The sequence below is a fragment of the Papaver somniferum genome, chromosome 10 (assembly GCF_003573695.1).
Source record: "Papaver somniferum cultivar HN1 chromosome 10, ASM357369v1, whole genome shotgun sequence".
Taxonomy (NCBI): domain Eukaryota; kingdom Viridiplantae; phylum Streptophyta; class Magnoliopsida; order Ranunculales; family Papaveraceae; genus Papaver; species Papaver somniferum.
In genome coordinates, this window is record NC_039367.1 from 90,555,015 (window position 1) to 90,572,557 (window position 17,543).

A 17,543-nucleotide genomic window follows, 5' to 3' on the forward strand; every position below is an offset into this window, starting at 1 on the left:
CTCGTTCTTTTTCCAAAGCTGAAATGGATGGTAAAATACATGGCATAAAAATTTCAAGAAAAGCACCACAGGTTAGTTACTTGCTTTAACACAAAAATATGATGACAAGATGAAGAGTAAATTCATCAATCAGAGTGGAAGATCAGTTTTGATGAAACATGTACTCAATTCAATGCCATCTCATCAAATGGGTATCTTTAAGATTCCAGATACCACAATCAAAGGATTGGACATAGTGCAAAGAAACTTTTGAAGGGAAAACATGACTCAAAAGGTTTCTACTTTACTTTATGGCCAGTTGTTTTTAAACATAAACAAGATGGAGGAATGGGCTTTAGAGATTTAAAATATTTTAATTTAGCTATACTAGATGTGAAGACAAGTTATGGGCTAAAGCACTAAAAGAAAGATATTTTACTAACACTTCAGGATTGCTTGCAAAGAAGAAAAACTCAACATGGGCTTGACAGAGTATACAAGAGAGCATGCAGTTTGTCAAAGATTACAATCTCTGGATAATTAGAGATGGAAGAAACATATCAACTTGGAATGTCAACTAGTTTTTAATAAAAACAGAACCTCCAATACTAGCTGTAGAGCTGGATATTGCAACAAAATATAATCATGTGGCAGACTTAATTGATCAAGACAAAAAATCTTGGCAGGTGACTGTTGTGCAACAAGAAGATACAGGAAAAATTTTGCAGCTAAGAATATCACAAATAGGAGAAGACATATTAATGTGAACTCTAACAAGAAATGAAGTCTTCACTGTCAAGTCAGCCTACAACAAACTTATTGCTATTAAGACTAGAGGTGCTTCAGCTGATAAAGAAACAACTAAATTCTGGAGGAAATTATGGAATATTCCTGCACTACCAAGAGTTAAACATTTCTTGTGGAAATGTTTAGTTGACATTATTCCATATAATAAAATAATGGCTCGAGTTCTAATCATAGAGGTGAACAGTTTACAGTTCGTAATAAGGGTATTAAAACTACCAAATATATTCCATGGGAGTGTCCATTCGCAAGAGATGTGTGGCCATTCCATGGGAGTGTCCATTCGCAAGAGATGTATGGTCTACAATACTAGTATCAAGAAGAAGCATGCCTCATACAACTGCAACAGTGCACGAATGGAGTAAAAGCTGGTTTTCTAATAATTTTAACAACTTAGTTGATGGCTAACACAATATGGGAATTCTGGAAAGCTAGATGCAGAAGTGTCTTTGATAAAATTAAACCAAATCCTATGGAGGTTGTTAGACTCATTCGTATTTTAATTGGTTCTACAAGTAAACATATGATGCAGAAAGATCAGCCTAGTACTACCAATTTGCAGAGTCGTATCTCCAAATGGAAGCCACCTAGGATTCTTTATTACTCTTTCTGTTGTGATGCATCTTTCAAAATTGTAAATTCTGTTTCTTATGTAGGATGGGGACTGATTTGCTGTGATTTTGTATGACACTTCATCCAAGCAAGATGCGACTATGCCAATGGACTCTTAAATGCTGAAGCAGCGGAATGCAGAGGACTTCTACATTCTATGAAGTGTGCAGTAGAGCTAGAGATACAATTTTCATGTTTCGAGATGGATGCACAACTAGTATCGATACAATAAACGAAGAAATTCAGAAAGCTGCATGGGAAAATCAGTCTATGATACTGGATATAAAACATATATTGCTTGCACATTCTAATTGGACCTGCAAAGGCATTCGTAGGAAAATAAATAAGCCAAATGACAAAATGGCTATATATGCTAGAATTTACAATTTTTCTACAATTTTGAATGAATATCCTCCGAGTTTTATTGCAAGCACAATATCCAAGGATATATATATATATATAATCCTTTGTTTTGCATTTTAAAAGAAAAAAGAAAAAAGAAAGAGATATCAAGGAGTGAAAAAACTTGATACGACTAAATTGGAACTTTGAGATCTCCCATGAGAAAAGAAAGGAAAGCAAAACCTTGATCCTCTTCCTTGTTAGTTCGTGATCATACCCTACTTTTAATTTGTTAGCAAAATCTATGATTTGAGATAAGTAGGATACAATGCTTATGTTGTTTATGAATGGAGCACCCATCGCCATTCCCTCGTGCGTGAAGCAAGTTCACCCCAATTTCATCATCAACGCCGCGTGGTGCTGGAACTAACGTGTTAGGTATAGCGCACCTAGAATCAGGCGCCATAAATTGCAAAGCAGCGGTGGCCGCTGCACTTGAATAACCAGATGATCAATAAAATATGTGAAAACTACAGTCACACCCATTTTTCATATTTCTCCCACTGTCAAACCCACCGACAAAAAACTGAAGGCGCGCACCCATTTCCTTGGTGAAAATTTCTCCCACACCCAGAATTTCTAAAATTGTTTCTTCCCTTATTCTTCCTCGTTTTTCTTTCATTACTTCTTTTATTCTTCTTTCCTAATATTATTTTTTGTTGATTCGAATCAAAACGACACAACAATTCCATTCATTCCTCACTAATTTCTCGTTATCAAAACCAAATCCAGCCAAAACCCTTATGTATCTTCTCGTTCTTCAACTCAACAACAAATATCAAATCCCATGAATTCTTGTCAAAAACCCTAGCGTCAATCATTCTCAATCTGAATCTGACCCATCACTCAAATCTACTAACCTGTTAATTCTTCTCAAACATCGAACCATCTTACTGGAATTTCATACTTGAGTTAAACCCTAGTTTCTCCATTATTCATCACCGATTCTTCCATTAGCAACAAACAATCATCAATCACCCAACACAGAGCTTAAATTTCTTCTTTAAACTCCCCCAATTCCTTAATCTTCAGATTCCCATCGAAACCCACTCAACCTCTTCTCGATCTCACCATTACATCGCCTACATTTATCCATCTGAAGGCTACATATGATTGTAGATTTGCATCTCATATACTGAATCTCCAGACCTAATTAACAAAACCCACACTCTGATTAATCCTTCTGTAATCGTAGAATCTCTTGTTTGCAAGATTTCATATCTCTGGGTGAATCAGAAAAATGAGATCTTTGTTCAAATTTCTTCTCTGAAAGAAATTCTTCTAAAACTTTCTTATATATCACCTGAACCTATACGTAGGTTTTGGAGGATTTGGAGTTTGAAACCTCATGATGTTCATCAAATTTTATTGGGTTTCAATTTTGCTTCTGGGAATTTTGCAAATGAAAAGAAAAAGGTGGGATCTTTATGGGAATTGTTTAATCTTGCTTCTCAGGATTTTGAGCATTTACCAGAATCCTGTAATATCATGGCTTCATTGCTTATCAGGGTTGGGTTGCTTAAAGAAGGTGAGTCTGTTCTTAAGATTATGGAGCCCTTAGGATCTTTATCAGGTTGTGATGGCATCTCCAGTGAGTTGATTGAAGGGTATGTTAGAACTAGAGACTTAGAACATTCAGTTTCGACATATAATTGGTTGAGCAGTAAAGGTGTAATCCTGTCTAATTTGTGTTTTAAAGGTTTTATTGAGCTTTTGATTGAAAACAATAAGATACTAAGAGCGTATAAGGTGTTTCTTGATATGGTTATGTTATGCATTTATAAAAATAGCTATATAATATGTTATGCATTTATAAAAATGGATGCATAATCTATTATGCATCTACAAAATTTCATATAATAATTTCATATAACATGTTATGCATTCGTGAAAATGGATGCATAACCTGTTATGTATCTACAAAATTTGTTGCATAACTTGTTATGCAGTCCAGAAAACCTGCATAACCTGTTATGCGTCCGAAAATATGGCTACATAATGCATTATGCATCGAGAAAATAGATGCATAACCTGATATGCATCCGTAAATATGGATGCATACTGCATTATGCATCAATTTTTTATATGTACGGCTAAAATCAACCAAAACAATGGTTACATAACTTGTTATAGATGCATAACTTTGTTATGCAGTCGAAAAATGGTTGCATAATTCGTTATGCGTCTGCAGAATGTGTTATGCATCGTTTTTGGTGACTGCACAATGGTTAAGTATCAAGTTTTCAAAAAATTTCCCTAAATGAGGATCACCTCCGATTTTTTCGTTAAAAACAAAAATTTGATATTCTTGTTTGTACTCGTTGCGTAGCTCTTTTAAAAAGATTTCCAACAATATAAAATTTGTAAAATTCTAAGGCGCGGATTTTTAGATATGTTATGTCCCAGTTGCGCTGCCAATTATACCCCTGAAAAAGATAGTATGCATAACGAGTTATGCCTGAAAAGATAGTATGCATAACCAGTTATGTATTGATTCATATAATAATTTCATATAATTATGGGTGTCACGGTATACAAAATTAATTGTGGGACTGAGAGCGAGAATATTTTTTTTTTTTGGGTCTCCCCCTAATTTCCCCATAAAATATTAGAGCTTGGGTCTAGGCTAGGCGTGCAGCATGCTTTGAGACCCACCTCAGGCTGGGTTTTATTTTTATATATCAATTAGGCCATCAACAAGCTACTGTTTAAGTTGAAATCATATTGGAGCAGCACAGAGTACTACAATTTATCATGACTGCTACTGGGTGTCAAATTCCAATGGCGATGATTGTTTTATTCCCGTGAAAATCCATTGGATATGATTGTATTATAATCAAGTGAATCCAATGGCGATGATTGTTTTATTTATATCGATATGTTTTAATTCCTTGGAATTAGGTATCCCAACAGTAGCCTTGCAAGTTGCAAACTGTATCTGGTCTATATACTCTATACTTTCATCAAAAGAGAAATACTCACCGCAGTCCATATTAAAGGTAACTGTTACTAGCTTCAAAAAAATACACCAAGCTCATGGAAAATAGTAAACATGGATGGACCTCCAAGGAAATCAACCCTTCAATCATACGGTAACCGCTCTGTCTCTCTTGTGATCCTTCTGTATTTACTTATATGTAACAATGCCGATAAAAAAAAAATACATGCATGATGCATCACTGGCCTACGTCAAGTTTTGTATAAAGAAAAAAAGAATACACGAATGTATGTAGATACTTCAACATCTGTATCTGCAAGTACATACGGAAGTCATCAATTTTTTATTGTTCTAAATATATATTTTCAACATTCTAAATTCTAGAAAAATACCACATATGTTCTGTTTCACATTAATGACACTCTCTTCTCTAGTGGCTATAGAGACTCTTCTTCTTCTTCTTCTTCTTCTTCTTCTTTTCTCTATGATTGTTTTGGATGACAATATTTAGGCATTAGCTGTTCTTCTGTCGAGGATTGCATCATCACGAGGAAGCAACCATGTACCATCCCTATATGGGACCCTTTTCTCACATACTCAAAGTACCAACTTAACTCGCATATTCTCAAGCCCATATTTTCTTATACACGAGCGCAATCCCACTTTGTTTTCGAAAAAAATATAAAGATATTTAGCCCTATTTTTTCAGTTTTTGTTTGCAACTACATGGGACATTGTGATCCAATCCAATCCAATGTGGTAGTAGTATCAGCTATAATCACGGTTTAAGCTCAGATTTAGATCACATAAAAATTGGAAGACCTCTTCTAGAATAACTAAAACACATGGTAGTATCTGATATTGTTCACAGTATATCCGATATAGAGAGTTATTCTCTCCTATAAAACAGTCTAACCACAAAAATTTAATCCAATCAAGATTTAATCAAGTGATTTGGATAAACCTGTTATTAGGTTTCCACGGTTATTTTTCAACCCTTAAAAACCCAGGTCTTTAGTTTTCACTTCCGATATACTAGGAATTGATTGAAAAAACAAGACTACTATAGGGGTCATAGAAATTTATAAGGGGCTACCAAATTCAAATAAAACAAAACAATCCTCACCGCTGGATTCACTAGATTGGTGATCCCTTATAGAATTGTTAACTCCCTGCAGCATCCCTGTAAAGAAAAGTGTTTAGTTTGATCTAAATGGTGGCTTAATTATGATAATAAAAACAAAATCTAAAAATCTAAACCCACTAAAAATCCTAATTATTAACACAATTTCATTCCAATATAAATTGTTTATTACTTAAAAAAAAAAAATCATAAAAAAAAAAACCCTACCACACACTTTTCTCTCTATATAAATTCATAGTTTAAATCTCATGTATGAAGAGTTAGTTAAACACCCGTTTGTATAGGCTCATCACCCCCCTTAGAAAATATTTTGAAAAGAGAAAAAATCATCAAATTGGATAAGAACCTTATTTCAGTCTTAATCCATTCCCAGATTTATAGGAATTTCATTCTCCATATTTTTCTAATCTCATCTTAATCCCATTTTTTCTATAGTTATATAACTCCCAACTAATCTTCATTCATTTTGCAGACTACTAAACACTCTATGAGCTGTTTCTCAAAGTTCTAATCAAACTGAACTAAAGAAAAAAGCACACAAAGTAGTTAGTTCAGTTACCCAAGTGGAAGTACTGTTCATTGTACTCTACTCATGGAGTTCTTGAAAGAGTTAGAAGGAAAAAGGTTTCATGATAGGTTGAATGAAATCAAGATGACGACGACAACAACAACAGCAACACCGATGAAGAAGAGAAGAAGTGTGTGGGTATCAGGGCCTGTAATTGTTGGAGCTGGTCCATCTGGTCTTGCAGTAGGTGCTTGTTTGCAAGAAAAAGGTATATCGAGTGTGATTCTTGAAAGGGCTAATTGTATTGCATCATTATGGCAATTGAAAACTTATGATCGGCTTCGACTTCATCTCCCAAAGAAATTTTGTGAGCTGCCATTAATGCCATTTCCTGCACATTTTCCAACTTATCCAATGAAGCAACAGTTTGTTTCTTACTTGGAAGATTATGCAGCTAAATTTAATTTGAACCCACAGTTTAATGAAACAGTGGTGAGTGCTGAGTTTGATAAAACTGTAGGGTTTTGGAGAGTTAAGACTAACGGATTGAAAGAAGATTTCGAGTACATTTGCCGGTGGTTGATCGTTGCAACCGGCGAAAATGCAGAAGAAGTTGTGCCTGAAATTGAAGGAAGTGATGAATTTGTTGGACCTATTGTTCATACAAGTTTGTATAAGAGTGGTAAAATTTACTCTGGGAAGAAAGTTTTGGTTGTTGGTTGTGGAAATTCAGGAATGGAAGTATGCTTAGATCTTTGCAACTATAATGCCATGCCTTCTCTTGTTGTTCGAGACACTGTAAGTAATTCTTCAACTTCTTTTATTTTACTCTGTTTCTTCCTTGACCCCTGAATCTTGAACCCGTTTTCGATTTCATGATTTTCGCCGTAGAAACCGTTTCAATTACTCTATTTCTCACTAGATTGCACATTTATTATTTTGACTTTTGATCATATAATTCACAGTTGTGCACAAGGAGGAAAAAAAAAGTGAGTCCAAAAGTGTTCTAGATTATTAATTTTTTTGGGGTAATGGATACTCTGTTTTTCATGCAAATTCCACTTACAAGTTCAATCATTTCACTCGCAAAATCTTTGTTTAAACAAATAATATCACATTTGATATTTTACATGAATTTTAACACTTGACGATTTGATGGGTTTTTTAATTCATTATAGTACAAAAATGGAGTCTTAAACTCCTAATATTCTCTTGCTTTCTTTAAACCGGCTAGATCCTAAAACAGAGTGGAGAATTTAGGATCATAATTAGTATAAATGATTACATCTAAGTATACTTTAAGTTACGAAAAAGTAAAGAGAACCATATATAGGGTCATGGGAGGAGGGATAGAACCCAACCCAAACACCCCTAGGGAGAGGAGGGGTGTGGGGGTCACAAATCAACCATCTTTTGAGACTTTTTAGAGCTTCTTTTTATTCTTCTTTTTGTGTTGCAGGTGCACGTTTTGCCAAGAGAATTGATGGGGAAATCAACTTTTGGGCTGTCCATGTGGTTACTAAAATGGCTTCCCGTACGCATCGTTGATCGATTACTACTTGTATTAACCTGGCTTATACTTGGCAACACATCTCAAATCGGTTTAAGTCGACCCGATCTCGGTCCACTTGAACTCAAAGGCATTACAGGCAAAACACCCGTTTTGGATGTTGGAACGCTAGCCAAGATCAGAGCTGGAGACATCAAGGTATATATGGTTATGTTAGATGCCTTGTTTCCAAGGAATATCCAAATTGTACTACTGGCTAATTTAGAATGAATGGCATGCACTTTGTTTATGTTTTTAAGCAATATGGTACCAAGATAGTTATATTATCTTGTCAATAGTGCAGGTATACCCAAGTGTAAAGCGATTAACGCGTACTTCGGTTGAGTTTATTGATGGAAGAATGGAAGATTTCGATGCGATTATCATGGCCACAGGTTACAAAAGCAATGTACCTTGTTGGCTAAAGGTATTTAGCTTTGAATCCCTTTCTGTCTTGAATTTTCCTCTTTTGCTTTATAGCTAGCTTTAATAACCCAATTTGACTCAAGGATGTGGATGTAATTGAAATTTGATTCCTCCAGGATAAAGATTTGTTTTCGGAGAAAAATGGATTACCGTGGAAACCTTTTCCTAACGGTTGGAAAGGCGAAAATGGCTTATATTCCGTGGGGTTCACTAAGAAAGGATTACTTGGTTCGTCAATGGACGCAAGGAAGATTGCTCAAGACATTGAAGAGTATTGGAAAGCCGATGAGTTGAAGCATTTATGTACGTTTACTCGTCATTCACAGCTTTGATTCAGTTCATTCCAAAAGAATGCATAATTTTTTTTTAACTGTCACAAATTTGGAGGTACTTCAACATTGGAAGAAAATTGAAGAGAGTAGTAGTTGATTTTAGAGCTTGAGTGAGGTTTGGAGTGGCCTCATTATCAGCTATAATTGTACATAATTTGTACATTAGATTGATTAACCTTTTCTCTAATTTTTAGGTTGAGATTAGATTAGATTGATTAAGAATTTGTTTTAGGGTATTGGAAAGTAAGAGGATTTTGGTGTTTTTGACTTTACCTTATATATTTTTTGATTGGATTTGGGACGATGAGAAGTATTTGTGATTTTTCATGTTTGGCTTACTTAATTAGTTCTAAATAATTGTAATTCGGATGTTTCATTAAGCATCATAGCTCAATTCCCATGGTTTTTCTGTTGGGAATTCAAATCCATCCTGACTTTACCACTGCTAGTAAGTGGCCCAGAAAATATCCTAACTATTCGATGTTTACTGAGAGATATCCTAAATAATTGTAATTCAGATGTTTCATTAAGCATCCTAGCTCAATTCCCATGGTTTTTCTGTTGGGAATTCAAATCCATCCTGACTTTACCACTGCTAGTACTTTACCAGTGGTAGTAAGTGACCCAGAAAATATCCTAACTATTCGATCGCATATCTTATAATAGATCGCGTATCTTATAATAGATCGTTAAGTACGATCGCATATCTTATAATAGATCGTTAAGTACGATCACTTTAACATGTTAACATCTGAAACAAATAAATAATTTGAAGCAGAAATAATTTAGATGACCCCCCTCTCTCCCTGAGATCTTTGAGTGATCCCAACTCCCGAAAGAAGTCAGTTCTCAATGTGCATTGCTGGACTGGAAGTCATATGATAGAAAACAAACAAGGTCATAAATTATTAGCTTTAAAAGAAAGACATTCTTTAAATTAAGGTCATAAAACATATGATAGAAAACAAACAAGGTCATAAATTAAGGTCATAAAACAAGGTCATAAATTATTAGATTTGTGTAGTATGGGGTATTGAATAACAATGTTAGGAGATATACACATACATGCAATGCAATATAGATAAGCAAAAGACATTCTAAAATCTAGTGAATGATAGTACTACAAATTCAAGTCATTCAAGATGTTTGTTTTTGGGTTTTGTAGGTGTTGGTGTTTATTCCGACCGCAAAATAAGTGGATCATAACAACCTAAGCTCAAAAAAAAAAAAAAAAAAAAATGGAGATATATCAACATCAAATTAGATGTGGGTTTATTTTGAAGATGATAATTGAATCTAATTTCTTCATTTTCCAAGTCATTGGCCCATTAGATCCCATCCCTTACATGGGTCCTCCTCTTTGGCATTTTGGATGTACAGATAAAGCTTAAAAGCTAGATACATATATATAGAGTAGCAGTTAAAAGAAGAAAAAGCTAGCCTGCATGACTAGAATGACAAAGATGCATAACCCTACTTGATCAGAGATCTCACATGCTGACCTTTGCTCACACTCTCTCGTTCCACTCTATTTGTCAACTTGGAGAACTTGTAACTACTAAAAACATAAGTTTCTGTTTATCCCCATGTTCCTTCATTTCCTCCTCCCTTCTTTTAAGAAGCTAAGTATAGAGAATGTGTGTGTGTGTGATATTTCATGGCAGCACATTGCATATACCAAACAAAAACATATGTGCATGAAGGGTGGGGGCTCTCTAGAAAAACATTCTTCATTATTATTTACGTATGGGTCTTGCGATTTTATATATGGCCTTTGAGAAAACGAAAACATTCTTAGAGAAAAAGTAAGTGTCTTGGACACGACGAAAACATATACTCCTTCCGTTTTAAAAAGATAGGCTGATTTCATGTGTAGTTTGTACATGAAACCAGCCTATCTTTTTGAAACGGAAGGAGTATTACACAAGATTGAATCATCAAAACGCGCTTCGTACGTTCGTCGAAGATATGGAGGTTGGATACTTGAAAATCATCCGTGAGTAATCATCATAAACCTGGGCCGATTATGGACTGAACAATATTAAGAAAAAGAGAGGACAAATGATGAAAAAAGTTGTTATGTTTTGGGCTTATCATTTGACTAGTAAACTATTATTGAGCAATCATGGGGTTATCCTGTGAATTTTAAGAAGAATGTCATTCACATATCAAAGTCCCCACCCCCATGTTCATTTAAGTTCCTTGAATATGATTCATAATGATGATCTTACTTTCCTTGATGATTATATATCGAGTTCTATGAATTTGATTCATAATGATGGCTTAAATTTCCTTGAGACTTCTATGAATTTGATTCATAATGACGGTTTAAAGTTCCTTAATGAGGATATCAGTAGATCGATTTTGTGTTTGATTAGATTGGCCAAAAGATGTTCATTTCAGTGTTTTAATTTGAGTTCCTTGAATATGATTCATAATGATGGTCTAAGTTTCCGCAATGAGTATATCATTCAATCTGTTTGTTTTAAATTGGATTAGCCAAAAGCGGGAAAGTTGATTAGGGGCTTTACATTATTCATACACCACCATTGAACATGGTATAATTTGCTTATCTTCAATTTATATAACACAAAATTGGTTTAAAAGACCAAAATTAACAATTCCTGGGTGAAATTGGTTTATAAGTAGGTGAATGGTGATTAGTGAACCCGTCCGTTGGAAACAACACGTGTCCAAATTTGATGAAAAATATAGGGAGGTTGCTTTGGGGCGTTATGGATAAAGAAATACAAACGACACTTGAAAAGTTGTTACGGGATTACCAAATTCTATGAGTTTTTTTTTCCTTTTTTATTTTGAAAAGAAAACAAAAAGATATATTGAATGGGATTTTCTTTTTTTCTAAACGTACAGAAGTTGAGCTAACAATCAGCTCACACCCCATCTTTAATGGCTGTTATGTACGTACACCTCCGTTTACACCAAGTACTTGAAGAATTTGACAACATTTACCTTAGTATGTGTTAACTTTGCCAGAATCACATCAACCAACCTAGATGGGAAAGAAAAACATTGGCATCTTATATTCTAATAAAAGCTTAGCAAGAGAAACCTAGATCCCCAAAAGTCCCAAACATATAAATCATAGGATCCTTGTTTCCATCTACACATGTAAAGTTCTCGAAATCAATAAGCCCTTGCTCAATTCATGGATGTTTCAAGGTAACCTTTCGTATTCATTTAGGTAAACTACATCATAGTTTAGTTTTCATATAAAGTAATTTATTTTATTTTATTTTATTTTATATTGTCATTTTCTTTTTGTAATAATCAAATGACCTAATAATTGTTCGCGAAGACTAAATTTATCCTGGCATTTTTAGGGGCGGCCCAAAAGGAATTAGGGGTTATTTTTTTTTATTCCCAACCTATACACTACGTTAAGGGATGTCCAAAAACGCGGAGAATACGTTAATGCCCTTACATAATCGGAAGCTATACTGTACCTGATTGTAAATACCTAATCGGAAGGTTATTAACTAGATTACACTATCGATTAAGTTCGTTTATGTGCCAAACTCGTATCTGGATTCTATAACAATCGGGAGTAAAAAGATCCTCAAGAGACTACCGATTGTTAAAGTATAGAAATTAGAAATCTTTAGATTTTTGCAATGGTGAAATTTGGGGCTCCTATATAATCGGACGAATTAAAACCTGTCTAAGCTAACGATTTGGGCTTCCCATAATTGGAAAGCTACGAATAACAATACCTCCCGATTATGGTAGATTTCAAATTCATTAAATGAAGGATTTTAGAAGAAAACTTATTTTGGGGCAACCTATAATCGGAAGTTTATGTAATCCATATACCTTCCGATTATGACTACATCCAAAACACGAACCACATGGTTATGGTCAGCTTTGTACCCTCGAAACCTATGGAATTTGGCAGTGGTTCGATTTGGGGCTTCCTGTAATCGGGTAGGTATATAAGTAACAAACCCTAACTATTTTGGGCTACTCAATAATCGGTAGCTTATGATGTGGTAATGCCTACCGATTATTAAATGTTTGACAGATAAAACCAAAGTCAACCTGAATTCATTTCATTTCATTTCTTTTCAACTTCAACTTCAACTCCTCTTCTCCTCTTTCCCTCCGATTGCAGAGAGGAAAACTCTCCCACTCTCCTCGCTATACATCGTTAATCGTCGAATCGAATCATCATCGATTATTCTCTATAAAGATGAAAGAAAATGAACCCCAGAAAGCTAAAACCAAAAACGTTTGTCGCGGTAAGGATCCAAATATTGGATTGCATGCTCGTAATAAAGAGGTTTTAACTCACGAACCCAAAGAACGCGAAGAAGATGCGGCCCCTGATGTAGGCGATACTCAAAGCCAAACTCTCCAGCAACTTGAAATGGCGCCTATTAGGTAAGATTCTACCATTAATTTGCTTTATATTGCTTCAATTCGTCGAATCCATGATTTTTTTAGGGTTTTCGGTTATTACCCATATTCGGTAGGTTAATAATTGTTTTAAACTCCCGATTGTTGTCGATTTCTTCATTTCACAAGAATATTCGTTATATTCGGGTGCTAAATATTTAGGTTTCCTACCGATTATTGAACATTTTTCATTACTGAGGCCTAAATCGATTATAATCGGAATGTAATTGTGTTTCTGACTTCCGAATATACTAGGGAAGAACAAGTATTAGAGACGTATTAAGCGGTTGATATGTTGTGTAATTTGCTTCCGATTGTTTAGGCTGAACCATATCAGTAGTTTCTGGACACAAAGTGATGCATATTCGGTAGACATTAGTTTTGTGAGACTTCTGATTGAGATTTATTCGGAAGGTTATACTTTTTGTTACTTTCGATTATTCCTATTCGGAAGGTTGTGTTGAAATTTAGTTTACTAACCTGTTGTACTTTCTTCGCGTTGTTTAGGGATAGGCGAGGTAGAAAAGTCGAAGATGCAATTGTCTCAGATAGTGCAAGGAAGCAAAGGCGTCAGAACTTGACAGCTAGTGCAAGGAGAGCTAGGACTGCTAAAGCCGCTTCAAGTGCTCAAGATGGAACTCAACAAGCAAGTCAAGAAGGTGTTCAACCAAGTGCCCCTCAATTAGAACCAGTTCAAGAAGGTGTTCAACCATGTGCATCTCAATCACAACCAGTTCAAGAAGGTGTTCAACCAAGTGCTCCACAATCACAAGCAGAAATTCAACTAGAAGCACCCGAAGATAGAGTACCAGAAGTAGGACAACCTAGTGGTGCGCAAGAAGAAGGAGAAGCCGAAAAGAAAAATCCTCCTCGAAAGAAAGCGCAACATCTTGTCCCAAATGAACTGAAGGTGAAGGATAATACAGAAGGTGTAATCCTTGGGCTGCCAGAGGATGGAGGACAATTGTAATTTGGATACAAAGAGTCCTGGGACAAAGTAATATATGAAACCGAGGTAATGATCGTATCCATTTTATTTACCTATTATGTTTTTCTTCGTAATACTTTAGGTTATTCTAATTTTTTTTTTGTAACTTGTCATGTGTTTAATAGTATCATTCCGATGCGGTTCGGTTGCTCAAACCGACCGCCGCACCAACTAAAATGCTGGATTGGCCTTTGAAGGATGAATATGAAAGGTTCAAGACCATTATTGCAAATTCAGGGTTGGCTGATGCTGCAGAGAACTCAATGTTGGAACATGACCGGGTGGCTATATCGGCGTTTGTGGAGAGACTTTATCCTGAGACCGACACCTTCCATATGTCGTTTGGGGAGATGACGATTACCCCAGATGATGTTGTGCAGATTGTTAGACTCCCTGTCCATGGCAAAGGTGTTAGGGCTGAGTTCACAAAGCAGTTGGAATGGACCAAACTTTATGATCTAACTAAAAAGTGTTTGTGTTGGGATGAAGAAACATCTACAACCGAGTTCAAGAGATGCATGAAGTATAGAACTAGACAGTTCAACATTAGTACTCTGATGGATATGTTCAACGGAACCAAGGAAAAACAAGAGAAAGGAACTTTAACCGATGAGCAAGTCAAACACGCGGACACCGCATATCTCCTATGTGTATTGGGATGTGTCATTTTCCCCAATACCAGTGGAAATCGGGTAGACACCAACCTTTTACAACTTCTGGATCCTCTCGAGAAAGTGCATGAGTACTCTTGGGGCACGACATGCCATGCGTGGTTGATGGAAGAGTTGAGAAAGACGTCGAGGGTTGGAATTATCCAAGTGGCCAGGAACGTGAGTCTACTACAGGTATCGTTTATTAACTTTACATAGTTTTTTTTTTTTTTTTTGGTTTTTCTACCATTGAAGATTCAATTGCCTAATACTTGTAAAAATGACAATATAGGCATGGATCTACGACCACTTCCTTATCTTAAAATTGGCCATTGAAAACCCGGCATGGAAGAAAGGCGATCCAAGAGGAACAAAGTACGTCTTCGATGACAACCATTCTAGGACGAAGGAGCAGCAGCTGATTCGTTTGAGGGAAGTTTTGGACTCACTGATAGCCCAAGACGTATGCTTTGATCAGTACAAGGAAGACCGAGTTGGTGGACATATCGCGGGGCGATCCGATTTGGCCCTTTATTTTGGACCGTTGTGGCACCCCACAGGATATGTGATGTACAATGCCTCAAGGGTGATGCGACAACAAGGTTTTGTACAAGGTATACCAAAGGAGGAAATCCATGGAAATTTCTCTTTGGTTCTGGAGGAGTGCACGTCTGAGAAGGATTCTATCACGGTCGTTCACAAGAATAAACCATCCTGTAAATTGCATTTGGATAGAAGGGCACATTACTTGATCAACCTAGGAAGGCCATCCAACAAAGGTTTTGAAAATGCTCCCAACTATATGGAATGGTACCTGAGTGTTTCTCACATTCGTGTAATCCGTGATCTTAAACCAAAGCCAGATTCATACAAGAGTATCCTCAAAGACAAACCTTTGGGTTATGAAAGATTGGTACGTATTTTTTTCTTAGTTTAGTTTAATATTATGGGTCAAAATAGAGTAATAATCATTTGATGGTATTTTATGTTTTAAAACAGAAGGGCAGGTTCAAGAGTCTGTCCAAATGATGCACTAATTGCATAAAAGCCGGAGAGCCTGTGCCACTTGATAAGATAAGAAAGCACCAAGAGTTGATTGATAACATTGACAATGAAGATTATGCATCTCAGTTTGGGGAAAAAGCCAAGAAACCTAAAAAGATTGTGAAAAAAGAACTCGGGCATCATCGAGCACTCAAGTTGATGAAACCAATGATAATGTTGGTCCAAATCGTCGGAAAGTCAAAGGAAAGAAATAGTAAACTCTCGATGTTTTTCGTTCACTTTATGGATAACTTTGTTTATGTCGGATTGTGTCGTTTTCAAACAATGTGTCGGATTATGTCGTTTTCAAACAATGTATCGGATTTTTAGTTGTTACGTTATGTTTATGGATTGTGAATGGTTCCTTGTATGGATTATGAATGATTATGTTGCTATGTTTATGCATTTAACGATGACTCGCAAGCGAATCACATGAAGAGACATGAAACTGTTGAATTTTGGAACACAATCGGAAGCTAAGTTTATATATTAACCTACCGATTCTGGGGATTTTGCATTTATTGGTCAGAATCGGAAGTTTTACTTATTATTAACCTACCGATTCTGGGGATTTTTCAAAATATTTTGTCAGAATCAGAGTTTTTTAATATACTTTTCCTTCCGATTTTTCAGTGTAAAAAAACTTTGTTTCCTGAAACCAAACAACACCATAATCGGGAGGTATATGTGCTCCTTGACTTCCTAATAGTAATAATCGGTAGGTTTAGTTTTTATTACCCAATCGATTATTATATGTAAAAAAAACTTTGTTTCCTGGAACCAAACAACACCACAATCGGAATGTAAATGTGCACCTTGACTTCCGACTAATAATAATCGGTACGTTTAGTTTTTATTACCCTATCGATTATTATATGTAAAAAAACTGTTTCCTGGAACCAAACAACACCATAATCGGAAAGAAAGTTGACTCATAACATAACCAAATATTACAAGCGGTAGGTTGTTTAACAAAATAATCTATCGATTTCTTATAATCGGTAGGTATTGTATTTAGCATATCTACCGATTATGGTAGCTTTCAAAATTTGATATATTTAACTCCCGATTAACGCTGCATCCAAAACACGAACCAAGTGGTTATGGCTGGCTGTGTACACTCAAAACATATGGAATATGACAAGGGTTCGATCTGTGGCTCCTTATAATCAGTAGGTTGTTAAGTTGTATTCCCTTTCGATTGTAGCAGGTTTCAAAATTCAATACATGAAGGAAAAAACCCATTTTGGGGCAACTTATAATCGGTAGGTTTTGTAATATATTTAACTCCCGATTAACGCTGTATCAAAAACACGAACCAAGTGGTTATGGCTGGCTGTGTACACTCAAAACCTATGGAATATGGCAAGGGTTCGATCTGTGGCTCCTTATAATCGGTAGGTTGTTAAGTTGTATTCCCTTCCGATTATAGCAGGTTTCAAAATTCAATACATGAAGGATTTTAGAAAAACTCATTTTGGGGCAACTTATAATTGGTAGGTTTTGTAATATATTTAACTCCCGATTAACGCTGCATCCAAAACACGAACCAAGTGGTTATGGCTGGCTGTGTACACTCAAAACCTATGGAATATGGCAAGGGTTCGATCTGTGGCTCCTTATAATCGGTGGGTTGTTAAGTTGTATTCCCTTCCGATTATAGCAGGTTTCAAAATTCAATACATGCAGGATTTTAGAAAAAACTCATTTTGGGGCAACTTATAATCGGTAGGTTTTGTAATATATTTAAC

At 35.7% G+C, this 17,543-nt stretch overlaps 2 protein-coding genes across 3 annotated transcripts; both read left to right on the forward strand.

Moving 5' to 3' along the window:
- The first annotated feature begins 6,153 nt into the window (after positions 1–6,153).
- On the forward strand, positions 6,154–8,995 carry LOC113318822 (indole-3-pyruvate monooxygenase YUCCA2-like). 2 transcript variants are annotated; one of them, XR_003344871.1, is made up of 4 exons: positions 6,154–7,185; positions 7,847–8,095; positions 8,236–8,363; positions 8,479–8,494. XR_003344871.1 is itself a non-coding variant. In XM_026567078.1 (4 exons), the coding sequence occupies exons 1-4, from the start codon at positions 6,472–6,474 to the stop codon at positions 8,692–8,694; spliced, it is 1,302 nt and encodes a 433-aa protein (XP_026422863.1). In that variant the 5' UTR covers positions 6,154–6,471; the 3' UTR covers positions 8,695–8,995. The 2 variants fall into 2 exon arrangements, 1 of the variants encoding a protein (XP_026422863.1); XM_026567078.1 differs by having other exon boundaries at positions 8,241–8,363; positions 8,479–8,995.
- Positions 8,996–14,274: 5,279 nt separating this feature from the next.
- LOC113315910 (protein MAIN-LIKE 2-like) lies at positions 14,275–14,967 on the forward strand. Its single transcript, XM_026564154.1, has one exon. The coding sequence runs from the start codon at positions 14,275–14,277 to the stop codon at positions 14,965–14,967; it is 693 nt and encodes a 230-aa protein (XP_026419939.1).
- Positions 14,968–17,543: the final 2,576 nt, after the last annotated feature.

Excerpts from the sequence above, each read along its gene's own strand:
- LOC113318822 (XM_026567078.1), top strand. The coding sequence starts at position 6,472 with ATGGAGTTCTTGAAAGAGTTAGAAGGAAAAAGGTTTCATGATAGGTTG. Across the intron at positions 8,096-8,240 it reads TCAGAGCTGGAGACATCAAG|GTATACCCAAGTGTAAAGCG; the intron begins GTATATATGGTT and ends TCAATAGTGCAG. Across the intron at positions 8,364-8,478 it reads ATGTACCTTGTTGGCTAAAG|GATAAAGATTTGTTTTCGGA; the intron begins GTATTTAGCTTT and ends TGATTCCTCCAG.
- LOC113315910 (XM_026564154.1), top strand. The coding sequence starts at position 14,275 with ATGCTGGATTGGCCTTTGAAGGATGAATATGAAAGGTTCAAGACCATT.